Raw genomic sequence first — 17,782 nt, forward strand, 5'->3', positions numbered from 1 at the left:
TTTGAAGAATGTTTCATAGATACCATGTATGCCGGTAGTGGTTTTCATGGTTGCTCTAGTTTTCTGTCGTTGTTGTAAGGACTGTGGGCGCCCAGCCACCTGGTTTTCCAGCATTGGTTTCAGCTCTCAAACTGAACCCAGCACTTCATTTGCAGTGCAGGTTACTAACAGCATTTGTCCAAATAGCCCCTTCCCAACTCGAACCCACTGAAATTTCCTTCTGAGCTGATTATGGGTTTTGAAGTTTGAGTCAAGCCATGCTACAGAATCCCTATCTAGTCACTTCTGGGCTTGTATAATAAGAGCATCAGTCAGCGTTTCCTGTTTTCATTCACGTTGTAAGTGAATAACTATAACCAAAAAGAGAGAGAGAGAGACAGATAGCCAAGACAAATATTTGTTGTGGCATGTGGAAACATTTTATTGCAAGCCTTATTAAATATGCAGCCTTCAGAAGCCCACAGTATGTGACTTTCAGGAAACCTAAATCATTTAAATCATAGTAAGTGGACTTGTTTCATGACCCAAGAACAAGTATATATTAAATTTAGCTTTAAATAATTCTTTGCCTGTATCTCCTTTAAAATTTATAAGAGCAACAAATAGGAAAAGCAAATAAATTGCTTATTTCAGACCACTAGGGAAACTTAACAGACAGGTTTTATATTGTTGGCAATTCCCGAGAAGTGTAAAAGAAATGAACCCGCCATGAAGAGTGCCTCGCCCCCTTCTCACAACTCAAGTCTTAATATCAGGACCCCTGAGGTGGTAAAAGGAGCCTTTGTGAGCAATGGTGAACTCCTCCGCTGCTAACTGAAAGGTCGGCAGTTCGAACCCACCAGCCGTTCCTCAGGAAGAAGATGTGGCAGTCTGCTTCCATGAAGATTACAGCCTTACAGACCCTATGGGGCAGTTCTTCTCTGTCCTGTAGGCCTGATGTGAGTCAGAACTGACTCGATGGTGGTGGGTTTGGTTTTTGGGTCTGGAGGTGGTAAGGTAAGAAATCAAGTGCACTGCAGCGTTGACTTCCAAGTTCACAATTACCCATGACACCTTGAGAAGTGGCTCTTTTGCAATACTGGTTGCATATCAGCATATCTTTTCTGTGTTCTCTGTTTTCTTTGGCAGCCTGGCATTCGAAAACAAATAAATAACATAGAAGTGATTCCATGCGGTGTTTCAGAACATTTCCCAGTGTATGAGAATTTGGCACTTTCTTCTGTTTTCTTCCCATTATTTGCCTCTATATTTCCTTTGCATTTGGCAACCACAGCCTCAGGCCCTTCTTTACTGCATCCTGTTTCCTTCTCTAATTGATGTTCTCTGTTACTGCTTACTCCTCTCCAACTAACTTGTCTCTGAAAATATGAAATTAAGCATAATTAGCCTGTGTAGACATTTGTGATGGTTTATCTTCATCACATATGACATTTACACAAGGTGTTTTGGTGTTGTAAGAAAAAAAGAAGTATAAGTGGAAGGAATAGTTCTATTTTACGTGTGTATCTATCTCTGTCCATTGAATTATGGCATTTTCTTTGGTTCATCATTGGCACATAGTCCCGCTCTGATAGTTTCTTCTAATCTCTGTTAATTTATTCACTTGTAGTTCCAGGTATTGTGTTAGGTCCCCGGAATACAAAGATGAATAAGACACAGCTCCTACTTTCAAAGTGGGAAATGACACCTAAGTCTAATTAGGATGCTGAGGGCAGTGATCCATGTGGGCTCCATGGAGGAACATCCCTGGGGGGCTACACGGGGCAGCTAATTCTGCCCGGGAGGCTCAGAGTGAGCGTTCAGGAAATGGGACCTCTGAGCTGAGGCTTGGACAATGGGTTAACCAAGCAGAGAGGAGAGAAAGGAAGGTTCCAGATAGGAGAAGAGGCACAGAGATGACAAGTAGCTTAGTGTGTGTGTGATCTACAGAAAGCCAGATATTACTAACACGTGGAACTTGAGCCAGAAAGTGGAGGTTGAAGGTAGGGATGTAAATTTGAGGTTTACATTATGGTGGCCTCCAGTTTTATGTTAAAGAAGTTGGACTTTTACTTCAGGTAATAGTGAGCCACTGCAGATAGGAGAACATAGTGACAACAAGTGAGGATTGAGGAAGAGAAGAGTCAGGATTTTTAAGTGAATTTAAGCTTGCAACTTTGGACAGGGATTAAAGGATTGTAAAAGAAATGTGTCATTTATATATTCGTGACCAAGTATTTTAAAACTTGATATCTACTATTCTCTTTTACTTGGTTCAGATGGATGGATGGGTGGGTGGGAGGGTGGGTGGGTGCGTGGATGGATATATTCATTACTTAGTATATGCCTTGCAGTGTTAGTCTCTCACGCAGGCACAGTCCCTATTGTTAGTTGCCGTCAAGTCGATTCTAACTCACAGCAACCCCGTGTGTGCACAGTACAACCGTTCCTTAGAGGTTTCAAGGCTGTGACGTTTCAGAAGCAGATTGCCAGGCCTTACTTCCAAGGTGTCTCTGGGTGGGTTTAAACTGGCAACCTTTTGATTAATAGTCCAGCACTTGACCCTTTGCCCCACCCGGGGACTCAGAATAGGGGAGCTTAACATTTAAACATGCGTCCAGATTAGAAAGCACTTGATCAAACCCCGTTACCTAAAATGTGCACTGTGATCTGCTTCCAACTATAGGACGACATGAAACCATTTTTCAAAAGATTGCAGACTTGATTTCGCGTAGGGGGTATTGAGTTTATGTTAAGGGTGGTAGAATAATTTGGAAAAGGATCGTGCAAATGGTTTCGCAACTTGAAGAATGTAATCAATGTCACTGAATTATACATGTAGAAATTCTTGAATTGGTATGTGTTTGTTGTTTATATTATACCACAGTAAAAATAAAATTTAAAAAGATTACAGCCTTGAAGAAAATGCATAACACATTGGTTACTTGAATCCCAACTCAGTACTAAGCAGACCAGGAAGAGGTCTTGCTGGTGGAAATAATGGCTTCTCCAGTCAATATGGACCATTTCTCTTCATCTGGACCAGTTGATCTCTGGCCTTGTTCTACCCTTTACCTGTGAGTCCCTTCTTTCCTCTCTCCTCATCTCTCTCTCCCTTTCGTCTCCCTCCCCTGCTCCCCAAATCCTTAATCCTCTGCCTGGAAAATTTCTACTGATCCCTCAGGACCTGGCTCCATCCTCACCTTCCCCCAAACCTCGCGGGCAAAACCCCTCACTCCCAAGTCGAGGTGCTCATTTTTTTCCCTGGTCTAGTAGCAGATGGCTCTCCCCCTCTTCCCTGGGAGCCAGTTGACATAAACTGGACTTCTAACCACTGACAAAAAATGCCTGCGCGTGACAGGAATTCAAGAAAGGCTTAAGGATTCAATATGATTTCTAGAAAGTCAGAGAACTTTTTCTTTGGTAATAATGATGCCAGCCATTTTTGTAGGCTCTTACTGTGTTCCAAAAAAAACAGTACTCAGTACTTCTGTGCTATCTTGTTTATTCTCACAAGTAGACGAAGGCAAAGACGAAGGCATTGAGCCTTAGGTAGGTTAAATAACTCACAAAGTTGCACAACTGGGCAGGGCTTCAGGATTCCATCTGTCTGTCATCTCTGATGCACACCAATAAGACGTCACCTGGAGTCCAGTATGGATTGCCTTTCTGTCCATCTTTTCCCCTAGTGGGAGCCAACTCTGTGGCGACCTTTGGCAAAGTCGACTGAATCTACCTCCTCTGGGGTCCACTGTGCCACCATCAGGCTGAAGTGAACGTTTGCTGTAACAGGGATACCACTGAGATAACGGTTGTTACTGTAAATGACCTTCTCTGGTTTTGACCATCATTAATGAAATCAAGGAAACCCTGGTGGTGTAGTGGTTAAGAGCTATGGCTGCTAACCAAAAGGTTAGCAGTTTGAATCCACCAGGTGCTCCTTGGAAACCCTGTGGGGCAGTCCTACTCTGTCCTACAGGGCCACTATGAGTCGGAATCAACTGAATGGCAATGGGTTTGGTTTGCTTTTTTTTTTTTTTTTAATGAAATCAAAAAAGGAGGTCTGGTGGTGCAATGGTTAAGCACTTGACTGCTAGTTGAAAGGTTGGTGGTTGAAGCCCACCCAGCAGCTCCACGGGAGAAATACCTTGGAACCTGCTCCTGTAAAGATTACAGCCAATGTGGGGACGGACCATGGTCTCGGGGAACAGCTAACTCAATTGGCATAACACAGTTTATAAAGAAAATGTTCTACATTCTACTTTGGTGAGTAGTGTCTGGGGTCTTAAAAGCCTGTGAGCAGCCGTCTAGGGTACTCCACTGGTCTCACCCCTTCAGGAGCAAGGAATAATGAAGAAAACTAAAGATACAAGAGAAAGATTAGTCCAAAGAACTAATGGACCACATCTACCACGGCCTCCACCAGACTGAGTCCAGTACAACTAGATGGTGCCCGGCTACCACCACTGACTGCTCTGACAAGGATCGTAATAGAGGGTCCCAGACAGAGCTAGAGAAAAATGTAGAACAAAATTCTAACTCAAAAAGAAAGACCAGACTTGGCCTGACAGAGACTGGAGAAACCCTGAGAGTATGGCCCCTGGACACCATTTAAGCTCAGTAATAAAGTTACTCCTGAGGTTCACCCTTCAGCCAAAGATTGGACAGGCCCTTGGAAAAAAATAAGACTCAAGGGGCACACCACCCCAGGGGCCAAGGACTAGAAGGCAGGAGAGAACAGGAAAGCTGGTAACAGGGAACCCAAGTTCAAGAACGGAGAGTGTTGACATGTTGTGGGGTTGTTAATGTCAGAAAACAACATGTATATTAACCATTAAATGAAAAACTAGTTCTGTAAACCTTCATCTGAAGAACAATATAAATAAATAAATAAAAAGATTACAGCCCAGAAAACTCTATGGGGCAGTTCTACTCTATCACATGGGTTTACTGTGAGTTGGCAGCACCTAACAACAACAATGAAATTGATAGAATTCGCCTCAATACTGCATAAAGAGGAATATCTTTTACTTCTTTAAATAGTTCTGCTACATAGTTTCTTCAAAGAAAACATAATGAAGGATCAAATGGTTTGTAGCTATATTCATTCCAAACTGAGTGTTTCTAAAAGAAAATATCTTTTAATTTGTCAAAAGCATTATCAACAGTCATCAAACTTTTTTATATTCCCTGGCTCCATGTCCTCGCTCTAGGGAATTTATTCCAAGAATGTAATTTGAAAGAGGTTAAAGATCATATGCACAGATATTTTCAATGCAGCATTATTTATATTGGAAACAACCCAAATGTCCAATAATAGGGAGAACAACTTTGCAAATCTTGGTACATAAACTGAACAAAATTATAAGCTGTCCTTTATAATCATAAATTGTGAAATTTTGCAGAACAAGTACAGTGAGAAAATTCTTTGATAATTTTAAAGGAAAGGAGCAGGCTGCAAAATTTCCCCTAAAGTTGTAAAGGCATATGAAGTATTAAAAGAAATCCATGAAGCATTAGAGCAACCAATTAATAATATTCAGGGTTTGAAATTATGTGTGAAATTTTACTTTTTTATATCCTTAATTCTTGTTAAAATGTATGTATCCATTGAATGCCAGGGACAGTTATCTTCATTTGTTCACATTTTAAATGTTTTTGATTTATATATTAGTAAATTTCTTTACTGACAATTCCCAACTCTGCCATAAATCATACCCTTGGCTATACTGCCAGTATATAATGCATATCTTATAAATATTTACTTTTTATTGCATTAATAGTATTTCTTTCCTGGAGTAATGTGCTTCTCAAATTTTAATACGCTTCATCTCACCTGGGGATCTTGTTAAAGCGCTGATTCTGATTCCGCAGGTCTGATAATAAGTTCCCAGGTCCTACAGCTCTTCTTTAGATAAGAGGATGATGCTACTGACCCAGTGTTCATAGCATCGTCTTGAAAGGCATTGTTAGGTATTCTCGCTACTAAGAGCCTTGGTGAAGCAATGGTTAAACGCTCAGCTGCTAACCAACGTTGATGGTTTGAACCCACCCAGCAGCTCCATGGGAGAAATACCTGGCAGTCTGCTCCCGTTAGATTGTTGTTGTTATTAGGTGCTCTTGAGTTGGTTCTGACTTACAGTGACCCTGTGTACAACAAAATAAAACACTGCCTGGTCCTGCACCATCCTCACAGTCATTACTATGTTTGAGCCCTTTTTTGCAGCCACTGTGTCAATCCGTTTCGCTGAAGGTCTCCCTCTTTTTTGTTGACCCTTTACCAAGCATGATATCCTTCTTTAGGGACTGGTCCCTCCTGATAACGTGTCCAAACTATGTCAGACGAAGTCTCACCATCCTCGCTTCCAAGGGGCGCTCAGCTGTACTTCTTCCAAGACAGATTTGTTTGTTCCTCTGGCAGTCCATGGTATATTTGATATTCTTTGCCAACACTATAATTCAAAGGTATCAATTCTTCTTCAGTCTTCATTATTCATTGTTCAACTTGCATATTCATATGGGGTCATTGAAAATATCATGGCTTGGCTTAGGCTCACCTTAGTGGATGCTGCTTATTTGTCTAGTTGTGAGGATTTTGTTTTCTTTATGTTGAAGTGTAATCCGTAGTGAAGGCTGTAGTCTTTTATCTTCATCAGTAAGTGCTTCAAGTCCTCTTTGCTTTCAGCAAGCAAGGTTGTGTCATCTGCACATTGCAGGTTGTGAATAAGTCTGCCTCCAATCCTGATGCCCTGTTCTTCTTCATATAGATTATTTGAAGCTTCTCAGGTATTTGCTCAGCGTACTGATTGAATAAATGTGGTGAAAGGATGCAACCCTTATGCACACCTTTCCTGATTTTAAACCATGCAGTATACCTTTGTTCTGTTCGAACAACTGCCTCTTGGTCTATGTACAGGTGATAGATTACCTGTAAAGATTTACAGCTTACAAAACCCCGTGGGGAAGTTCTACTCTGACACATGGGGTCACTATGACTCGGAATCTAACAAACAAAATCTGTTCACTTGTCACAGTAACGTTTTTAACATGGCAGGGTAGGGACAAAGTTGAGGTAAGTGTACTGTCTAATTATGGAGATGCTATCTTGTAACAAGCCTGATGGTCCTTCAGCTAATCAACTAACTTGCCAATCAATAGAAATGACCAGGTGGCACTAAACTAAATCATTCTACATAGGTCATAAAGAGTAACAAAGTATCTTCTTTTGTAACATACTGTCTGTGTCCTTTGATACAGTTTGGACCCTGATTGAAAATGACACACAGGCAGTCCCTGGATTACTACCAAGGTCCATTCCTGTCTGTGTTTAAGTTGAATTTGTACGTGAGTTGGAACAGTTGGGTATGGTTCAAATCTAACATCAGTTAGTCAAATGTTTGTCTTAGTGTATAGTATATAGTGTACCTTTCTATGCATAAAAAATGTTAAAGAAACATTTCCAGATACACTAAAACGTCTTTAACATAATAACACAGTAATAATAATAATGTTTTGATGCACAGTGCAAAGTGACGCCAATTTATTATTACAAATCATTGTATGTACCTCAAATTTTAATATAGTAGGCTTTACCGGGGGCTGGGGGTTGGTTCATAACTACAGGTTTATGTAGGTCAGATGTTGGTAGCCTAGGAACTGTGTATAATTTATCTCTATTAAGAAAAGCTTTGTGAAAAATCGCAGCCCTTGCAATGACTCCTTAGGGCATGGTGGTGGGAAGCAAAATAGAGAACTATGTTTTTAGGAAATGTAATGAGGTAGTAAACCCTGGTGGTGTAGTGGTTAAGTGCTACAGCTGCTAACGAAATGATTGGCAGTTCGAATCCACCAGGCACTCCTTGGAAACTCTGGGGCAGTTCTACCCTATCCTATAGGATTGCTATGAGTCAGAATCGACTCAATGGCAATGAATAATAATAATAATGGTAATGAAGTAGAACGAGGGGTAGTGGTGGTTCAGTGGTGGAATTCTCCCCTTCCATGTGTGAGACCTGCATGGTTTGATTCTCAGCCAGTGCACCTCATGCATAGCCACCACCTGTCCGTGGAAGCTCGCATGTTGCTATGATGCTGAACAAGTTTCAGCAGAACTTTCAGACTAAGATGGACAAGGAAGAATGGCCTGGTGATCTACTTCCAAAAATCAGCCAGTGAAAACCCTACGGATCACAATGATCTGGTCATGGGAATGGCACAGGACTAGTTAGCGTTTCCTTCTGTTGTGCGTGGCTTTGCCAAGAGTTGGGGGCCAACTCCAGGAACGTGAACAACAACAACATGAAGCAGAACAATTTCAATAACAATGGAAAGATCACTTTACCTTTGAATATGAACTAGATGCCATAGTGTGTGGTAACCTAGAAGTAGTGGGGAATTTAAGCTACCCATTGAACTCAAACCATAACAAAAATGGTTATAACAATGACTGCCAAAACCTACTATTGTCTTTACAAGATAATAGCACATTCCCAACTTGATTCTCCGCAGTAACCGAAGCTGGCTTTGGCGCTGACATTGGAATGGAGAAGTTCTTCAACATCAAGTGCCGAGCTTCGGGCTTGGTGCCCAACGTCGTGGTGCTGGTGGCAACGGTGCGGGCTCTGAAGATGCACGGGGGCGGGCCAAGCGTAAGTCCCCATCCTCCCTTCCTAATAAAGAGATGTGTAATTAAAACAGAACAGAATGGAGTGTTTGAAACATTCATGCATGCTGAGCAGCGTCAGTATTTATACCGTTTCCTAGAATTTCTCTTCTCTAAGGGCTCTTCTACGAATCATCAGCATAAGGCCCAAGAGTTGAGTAAGTTCAGGTAAATAGTGACACCCACATAGTTATTTCTGAGCAATATTTTGGAAAGGAGCATAATGTAACCACTTTCAGTCTTAAGATTAATATCTGAAACTCAGGTCAACATTTTAAAACCACATGGTAATGGGAGGAGAGAGCCTCTCGTTCCAGAATGAAGAAGATAAGGATTAGCGACTGCTTTGATGGCTGAGGGTTTTCGGCGTTTGTACAGACAGCTTCTCAGTTCCCTGATGCTCCATCCCATCAGTTTTCACCTAAAACTATTTTCCTTCTGTTTCTGCTTATTATGATTTTGCTTCATAACTCTTTATCTCATTGGCATGTTTCTAAAAATTTTACTTAGGAAATACAAATTCTATTTTAACTGATTCAGTAGAATAGAAACTGATTCCATTTTTAAAGACTATTTTTTTTTATTGATAGTTACCTTGTTGTCTGGAGAACTTACAGACATTTGAAAGGAAATTTTTTCTTTCTGTAGAAAAGATGTGAGTTTGTTTATTGTTTTTTTAGGAATTTCAAGAAATTTTATGCTGGTTAATCATTTTGAAATAAAATAATCTGAAGTTTCTTTATCATTGTACTATTGATGTATTAGATAAACTGCCACATTTGATCTTTTAATTGGTATACTGTATGCACAGAGGTCATGTAATCAATGATTAATTAGTCCATAGTAAGAATAATAAGCAGAGTCCCTGGGAAGCACAAATGGTTGATGCGCTGGAGACCCAAAGGTTGGAAGTTGGAGTCTTCCCAGAGTCGGCCAGGGGAGGCTTCGTGTTGCTGTGATCCTGAGCAGGTTTCCATACTGAGAGACTAGGCTGAAGGGCCTGGCAATCTGCTTCTGAAAAATCAGCTATTGAAAACCCTATGGAGCACAGTTCTATTCGGACACACATGGGGTCAGCCTGAGTCAGAATTGACTCAGTGGCAACTCTTTTTGGCAGGGGAGGGGGTGCTTTGTTTTTTTGGTCTTTTTTTTCCCAAGAATAAATAGCAGGTTTGGCATTATGAAACACTTAACGTGCATTTTTTACAATCATCCTACCAATTCTGGGTCCTAGGAGAGGCAGAGACGATTTTCATGCCGTTTTACAGAGGAGGAAGCCGAGGTTTGGTGGTCTAGGGGACTTGAGCAGCGTCACCGATCAGCAGAGCTGGCGGCTGAGCCTCGGGTTTCGCATCCAAACCCCGACTCTGTCCACCAGGCAAAGCTGAATATTAATGAAGAGTAAACATTTTCTGGAGTGCCAAGTAGCCTGAAATGTTGCCATTTTTTCAATAAAACACATATTATAAGCTAGGAAATCCCTGGGTTCTGATTTTGCTCAAAACACCAGGTATTGTTGCACTCACTTCTTGCCTTTCTTCAGAGACAGTTTTCTCTCAGAGTTAAGTTGATAATTGGTGGTAGATTCCTTTAGACTTTGAATCTCCGTACCAACTTCCATTGTCAGGAGAGGAGTTCTACCTGTATAAAAGTCTTTTTTCCTGCCCTGACATCCAGAAAATTAGAAAATCAAAAGACCCTACTACTGGAATGGACCTTGGAGATTGTCCAGCCTGATTCAGTCTTTATAAAGGTAAATTTGCTCAGATGCAGAGGGATAAGCTTGCTTCACTAGTATCACAAGGTCTGTTGACTTCCAGTCCAGTGTTTTTCCAGACTCTGCTGTCAGTCCTGTGAAAATTCTCCACATGACTTGTAATCCTGTTTCATTTCATCTTAAGGTTTGTGCTCAGCTTTACAATGATTGAATTTTCCCCTTACCTTAATTTTTTGTACCTCTTCACTTGATGTCTTGGTGTTCTATGCCAGTGAGGACCGTACAAGGCTCAGACTTAGAAGGCACAGATATGGGTGGAAGGTAGTAAAAGTGGAAGACCAGGAAGGCTGGCCAAGCTCAGCATTCCTCTCCTGGGCTCCCCTGGTGCCTTGTCTGCCATACTGCTTCACAAATGTCTGTTTTTGTTTCTTCCCTACTCAGCCTTGCATTCCTTGGATTACGGACAATTTCTTATTAACTTTTATATCCTTAGTGCCTGGCATAGTCTGTATCCAGGAAATGTTTCCAGTAATTGAATAATAAATGAACTTTTATCTTCTTAATCCTATATTCCATATTATCCATCCCAGTGTCTTTCCTTCTGACTTGAAACAACTGTGTATTAATATTTTTGACCCATTATAATTTCTACTTCCTTTTGATATCTTTACACAAATAACCATGACTGCCTCCTATGTTTATGCAGCTTATTTTTTTCCATAATTCATACAGTGGAAAATCTTGTGACCTTTGCACTTGCCTAGTTTAGCCACAATCATTTTAAATTTATATCCTGTCTTTCAAAGTACTAACCACTCTTGGTGCAATACAAGGATAATTGTGTTGTACTTTTGGATCCAGGTATGCTTCTATATTGTCATCTAAAATTTCAGTGATATGCCCTTCACAATTAGCTCTTCAAACCCATAATTACTGAAGTTTCTGTGTGATTCAACAGCCAGACCTGATTTCATTTTTTCTATACCAATAAGCATTTGGTGCAGCACTGCTCGTTTAATAAGTCCCTCTTTCTTCCCAGTCTTAAAGCCTACACTGTCATAAATCAATTCTCCATACATGCATGGGTCTCTTTCTGGGTTCTCCCTTCAGTTCACTGGCCTATTTATATATAATTGTGCCTATGCTACATTGAAGGACCCCTGGTGGCACAGTGGTTAAAGCGGTCGGCTGCTAACCAAAAGGTTGGTAGTTCAAACCCACCAGCCACTCCGTGGGAGAAAGAAGTAGCAGTCTGCTTCCATAAAGATTTACAGCCTTGGAAACCCTATAAGGTAGTTATGAGTCGGAATGGTCTTGACAGCAGTGGGTCTGCTTTGGGGGCTACACCGATAGCCGGTAGAGCCAGCTCCTCCATTTGGTCTAGTTATAGGTGCCTGGCCAATTTTTGATCCTGTTGCTTCCATATGTATCTTAGATTCAGCTCATCAAGTTCCCCCAAAGAATCTTTAGGATTTTTATTGGAATGGTATTAAATCTGTAGATCACATTGGGGAGATTTGATAACTTTCTAAGGACATGGGATAGCTCTTCATTGGTTTAGGTCTTTTTAAATGTATTTTAATAAAAGTTTACAGTTTATTCCATAAAGTTCATAGGAACAAATCTATAATATCTGCAGTATTTATAGTTGTAATTTTTTTCATTTCTCATTTCTTTTTAATCTCACCGGAGGTTTGTCAATTTTGTTAGCCTTTTAGAGAACCAACTTTTGACTTCATCCCCACTACTCTTTGGTACTTGGTTACAGCCAGTTCTTCCGGCTTTTGCTTAATTTTGGATTCTGCAGAACTTTGCCTGTGTGCAAGCACAGCAATGCTTAAAAAAAATTTTTTTTTAATCTGGCATTTTAGTTATTTCAATTTAAAGGTTCACTCAGTGATTTATTCTACACTACTGCTGAAAATACCTATGAAAATACTTTGTCATGTTCCCACACACAATCAAAGAGCAATTCTGTCACAGAAGTGACTTCTTTTCTAAGGATTTCCAGTATTCCCAGGGTCTCTTCTGCTCAGAGGAAAGTCACCATGTCTGAGGTGAATCAAAATGTTCCCTGTTCTTTCTCACCAAACCAGCAACAGGCTACAGACGGAAGCAATGCAGAAAGGTGGAAAGCTGCTAAAGCTGGGTTCCAGAACCGAATAATATTCAAGCCCCCGTTCTGCCTGTCGTGTGATATGTAACCTTGGGCAAGACACCCACCTTCTCTCAACCTTGGTTTCCTCATCTGTAAACTGTCCTCCAACCCCATAGTGTTGTTCTGAGAAACTAGGCACAAATTTTTTTTTTTTTTTTTTTAAAAAGCAATGGCAATTACTTTAGAATGATTTAGAGTTGACTTAGTATGATGATGCACTCGGTATAAATCAGGTATTAATTATGAGTTCCATTTTATGTTAGGATGATGAGCAACAGAACAAAAGTTGAGTTCTCAACACTGGCTCAAATTATAATCACCTGGGGAGTTTTTAAATATTACCGACCCTGAGTCTCACTCTCAGAAATCCCCATTTAATTGGTCTGGTGTGGAGCCCAGATATCAGTATTTTTTTTAAAGCTTCTTCAGGCAGGGTTGCGGCTATTTGCTTAAAAGCACAAAGTGTGGGGCTGCCTTCACAAAAAGCAACCATGATTATTTTTTCTTTCGGATCTTTATCAGTTGGAATAAATATTTTTATGGGATTATTCTTGATGTTTGTCTCTTCTTATTTCAGGTAACTGCTGGCGTCCCTCTTAAGAAAGAATATACAGAGGAGGTAAGAGTGATGGTTTCAACTCCTATGCAAAGAAAGAATCATTTGAATCCAGTTCATCATTGGCTTGGAAGTGAAACTCAATCAGAGAATGAGCACTTGGCCAGTGGTGGCCTCTTAGAGAAGTGTTTTTCTAATAATCCAAGAGGAAATAGGTCAGAACCAAAAAAATAATAATAATAAAACTAACTCATTGCCACTGAGTTGATTCAAACGCATGGCAACCCCATGTGTTACAGAGTAAACCTCTACTCCCTAGGGAAGCTCTCTGGGTGGTGTGAACAGTTTGTGCTCATCTACTAACTGAAAGGAGCCCTGGTGCGCAGTGGCGAAGGGCTCGGCTGCTAACCAAAGGTCGGCAGTTTGAATCCACCAGCCATTCCTTGGAAATCCTGTGGTGCAGTTCTACTCTGTCCTGTAGGGTTGCTATGAGTTGGAATCGACTCGATGGCAGTGGGTAGACTAACTTAAAGGTTGGCAGTTCAAACTCACCCAGCAGGACCCATGGAAGAAAGCCCTGGTGACCTGCTTCCATAAAGGTCACAGCTAGGAAAACCCTATGAAGCGGTTTTGCCCTGTAACACATGGGGTCGCCATGAGTTGGCATCAACTCGACAGCAATGAGTTTTGTTTTTAGTTTTTAATCTTTACAGAAACATCCCCAGGCATTTCTTCTGCAGAACTACTAGATGGGTTTAAACTGCCAACTTTTAGGCTAGTAGACAGAGGCAAACCATTTGTGCCACCCAGGTCAGAGGAGTGGATAAAATCCATTCCTTTAACTCTTAATTTTATCTCCCATTCCCGACCCCCAGGGCAGCCAGCAGAGCAGGAGCACGTGGGCTCCAGGGCAGACACAAATATGATGCTTATACCCATGTGGCTTTTTAATATGGAAAAAGTTGCATTTTGGAGATTGCACAATAGGCTTTGACTTAGAGTTATTTGATTCTTTACTCTTTAATGTAAACAGACTTTGATTTCCTGGCAACAGAACCCTGTTAGCTCCTACAGGTGACACCAGGGGTTTGAGCAGGGAGGACCTGGACAGCCCTCCTCCCCATCTTGGGGCTGAGTGCCTTCTATTCACCATCCTGCAGAGTGTAGGCCCGGGGCTTACGGCCTGGCAGCCCGTCAGCAGCAGAAACAGCTTCCTGTGGACCCATTTAACTCACCAAATTATTCTGAAAATGAACCTCCTCTATCTGCTACCATCTTTCTTGGAGGAAAAAGTGACTCATGGTCTTCTTAAAAAGCTTCTGGGATCCTTGGATGGTGCGAAATGGTACATCACAAGAAAGGCCTGGTGGTTTCTCCCAAAAATCAGCCACTGGAGACCTCATGGTGTACAGTTCTACTCCGGCCCATGTCGGGTCACCATGAGTAGGGGTTGAATTGACAGCAAAACTGGTTTGGTTTGGTTTTAAAAAGCTTCTAGGACAATAAAAAGAGCAAATATGGGAGTAGAACCTGCCAGAGTAGCCCTGCCAGTTGAGCTTGGCAGGTTCATGGGAGACTATATCCTGGGATCTGGTTTTCTTACAGAACATTCAGCTGGTGGCAGATGGCTGCTGTAACCTCCAGAAGCAAATTCAGATTGCTCAGCTCTTTGGGGTACCTGTTGTAGTGGCTGTGAACATCTTCAGGTAAGTTTAGCCTCCTGCTTTAAATGCCGTGCTATTGCTGGCCACCCTGGGAACTCAATTCGTGTCTTGAGGCTGCTTGTTTTATGTGCTTCGTAGAAAAGTATACAGAAATACTCAGCTCTCTCTGCATGTTGGTTTGGTTTGGTTTGGTTTCATTTTAGCAGAAAAGTTCTTAGGGAAATGAAATCTATATAATGAGTTAGTGTTTCCTTGGTTTTTTGGTTGTTTTTTATAAAATTCCACCCAGCTTTTCTGTCGGAAGACTGTGGATGATCAAAGGGATATGTTACGGAATTTTCTCGATAAAACCCTTAACAACTTGAAATATTTGAGTCGTTTGAGAAGATTTTTCCCCCCATGATTTCCTTTAAGTCTGATTTATTTAAACATGGTGTAACCACATTTGATACTGAAAATATATTCAGCGTTAGGGAGCAAAGTCCTATATAAACGATTAGTCTTTCTTTAAAAACATCTCTAAATGAATACAGATGCAAAACCACAAACATTTCCATCACCAGGACCGACACCCGTGCTGAGATCGACTTGGTGTGTGAGCTGGCAAAGCGGGCTGGGGCCTTCGATGCTGTCCCCTGCCACCACTGGTCAATTGGTGGCAAAGGGTCCGTGAAACTGGCGAGGGCCGTGAGAGAAGCTGCGAGTAAGAGAAGCCGGTTCCAGTTCTTATATGACGTCCAGGTAAGACTCAACAACAGCAGCAACAGCCATGACAACAAGACGACTAATGTTTCTTGAACCTTGCTATGTACGATGGGCTCAAACATAACAAGGATTGTGAGGATGGCTCAGGACCAGACAGCATCTCATTCTGTTGTATATAGGGTTGCTAGGAGTTGGAACCGACTCGACGGCACCTAACAACAACAACAGCTGTGTACCAGGTCATTGCTGTGAGCCGTACGTGGGATTGTCTCTTTAGTCGTCACAGCAACCCTGTGATGTGGGTATAATTCTTACCCCCCACGCTTCATCAACAGGAGCGTGATGATAACCTTGCTTGTACGGCTTCCACTTATGAGGTGTCCCATACCTGTGGGCGCTTTGCGTATATTAACTTCTTTAATCCCAGCATCTCTGTTGGGTAGGACTGATGTTATTCCCCCATTTTACAGATAAGAAAGCTAAGGAAATTAAAGATGAAAACGGTAATGCCATTTGACAAGGGCAGATTGCCGAGGGCACAACACCAGCTCCTTGTCCCATATCTGTGCTCTTGGCAGCCCTACTCTGTTTCTAAATCACAGACTCAGGGAGGAGGTACTTTGAAGAACAGGGTTCAACAGCTAACACTTTCAGGGGTGGCATCGGACTAGGCTTTTCAGAGGTCATGTAAAGTCATGGGAGGTTTTTTTCTTGTCCACCCCTGCTATGGCTCTTTTCCCTCATTGTGGTTTTCTTGAGCTATGTCTAGTATATTTTTAAACATGTTAGATGATGAGGCTTCAGTCAGAAAATCTGTACTTCCCAGGACCTCACTCTTCTCAGACTGTTTATCCTGGCCCACTCCCAGACGTCTCCATCCTGACGTTCTTGGCTCCAGTTCTGGCCAATGGACTTGTCCTCCTAGCTAGTCCATGACCCCCAGAGTGCTCAGCCTTCACATAGAGAGCTTCCACTCCTGATCCTCCATCCCTCACAAGTTACGTTGGTCTGTCTCTGGGATGTCATCTACAGTAATACCACTCTCCTTTCCTGTTCAGATGGAATCAGTCAGTAGCATCATCTGTAAGCCTAGCGCTTCATCAACAAGAGCATGTTGGTAACCTTGCTGTTAAGGCTCCCACTTATGGAGGGCTTTCGTGGTGCCATGACTATGGGCACTTTGCATATATTAGCTTATTTAATCTTAACGCCCCTGTTGAAGTAGGACTGTTGTTATTCCCCCACTTTACAGATAAGAAAACCAAGGCACAAAGAAATTGAGTAACCTGCCCACTGTCCCATAGCTAGAAAGAGGCAGAGCTGAGAGAGCAACTGGAATAACAGAAGTCATTGCCCAGCTCTGTGTTTCAGAGCTCATTACTGATTCCAAAAGCATGTATGGCAGGGGAGAGGAAAATACCGCTCCAAGGGGCAGTGACAAAGTGACACGCCTGAGAGGAAGGATGACAATGATGTTGAGGGGCCCAGAATCCACACCAAGTGAGCTGGGACTGAGGGACCTGGTGGGAACTCAGTAATGCTTATGGAATGAGTAACATAAGGAATGAATTGGTACATTTAGCCCAGAAATGCGTTGTCATGATGAAAGGTCATTTTATGAAAGAAAGACTAGAATGTCCTGGGTTACCACAGAGGTGGTCAAGATCAATAAGGACCAACCACTGCCGTCAAGTCAATTCTGACTCCTAGCGACCCTAAAGGATGGGCTCAGCATAAGGTAAAACGTTCTAATTGGAAGTTGCGAGTTCTTTGACGCTGGAGATGTTAAGCATCAAATAGATGTAACCCTGTGGTTGGCATGTCAGACGGTGGCTAGCTGAGGTGGTGCTGTGTTCTCGTGCCTTGAAATTCCCCAAGAAGCCTGGCCAGCTGGGTGTCTACACCACCAGGCCCCGCCCATGGATGTTCTACCCAAACACTGTCAGGAAAATCACCCTCCATATCCTGCCATGAGTACCTCAGACCCTCACTCTCTGATCTCAACCACCCTGATTTGAGTGGCAAAAGTGGGTTTTTTGTTTGTTTGTTTAAAGTAGGTTTTTTAATGAATGGTTTCACAAAGTGGGACTATTTTCAAGGAAACCATCCCAGGTGAAAAGAAGGTCAGTAAGTAGAAGAATTGCTGCTGAGGTAGGCAGCCTCAGAGAGGCACTAACCCTAAGATAGACTCTCTTCCTTTTCACCGATATCTGCATGGTTTTTTTCCGAAGCCCCATTCTTCACAGAGATAGTGCTGTTAAAATGTCTGCTCTCCATGAAGGGGGTAAACATTTATAATAATGTGCTCTACAGTACTATGTTGGGTAGGTGGCCTAAACGC

The 17,782-nt window shown here is 41.9% G+C and overlaps 1 protein-coding gene across 6 annotated transcripts in view; it reads left to right on the forward strand.

Annotated features, from left to right (window-relative positions):
- Nucleotides 1-17,782, forward strand: part of MTHFD1L (methylenetetrahydrofolate dehydrogenase (NADP+ dependent) 1 like) — a 232,870-nt gene that overhangs the window by 137,272 nt on the left and 77,816 nt on the right. For all 6 annotated transcript variants that reach the window (XR_007519593.1, XM_049903523.1, XM_049903513.1 and 3 more), the window contains exons 21-24: nt 8,488-8,627; nt 13,094-13,135; nt 14,678-14,778; nt 15,300-15,477. Coding sequence is in view for 5 of the 6 variants with exons in the window: in XM_049903523.1 (XP_049759480.1) it covers nt 8,488-8,627; nt 13,094-13,135; nt 14,678-14,778; nt 15,300-15,477 (461 nt within the window). In the remaining variant the exon portion in view is untranslated. The remainder of the gene's footprint in view (nt 1-8,487; nt 8,628-13,093; nt 13,136-14,677; nt 14,779-15,299; nt 15,478-17,782) is intronic.

The sequence above is a fragment of the Elephas maximus genome, chromosome 1, assembly GCF_024166365.1.
Source record: "Elephas maximus indicus isolate mEleMax1 chromosome 1, mEleMax1 primary haplotype, whole genome shotgun sequence".
Classification (NCBI taxonomy): Eukaryota; Metazoa; Chordata; class Mammalia; order Proboscidea; family Elephantidae; genus Elephas; species Elephas maximus.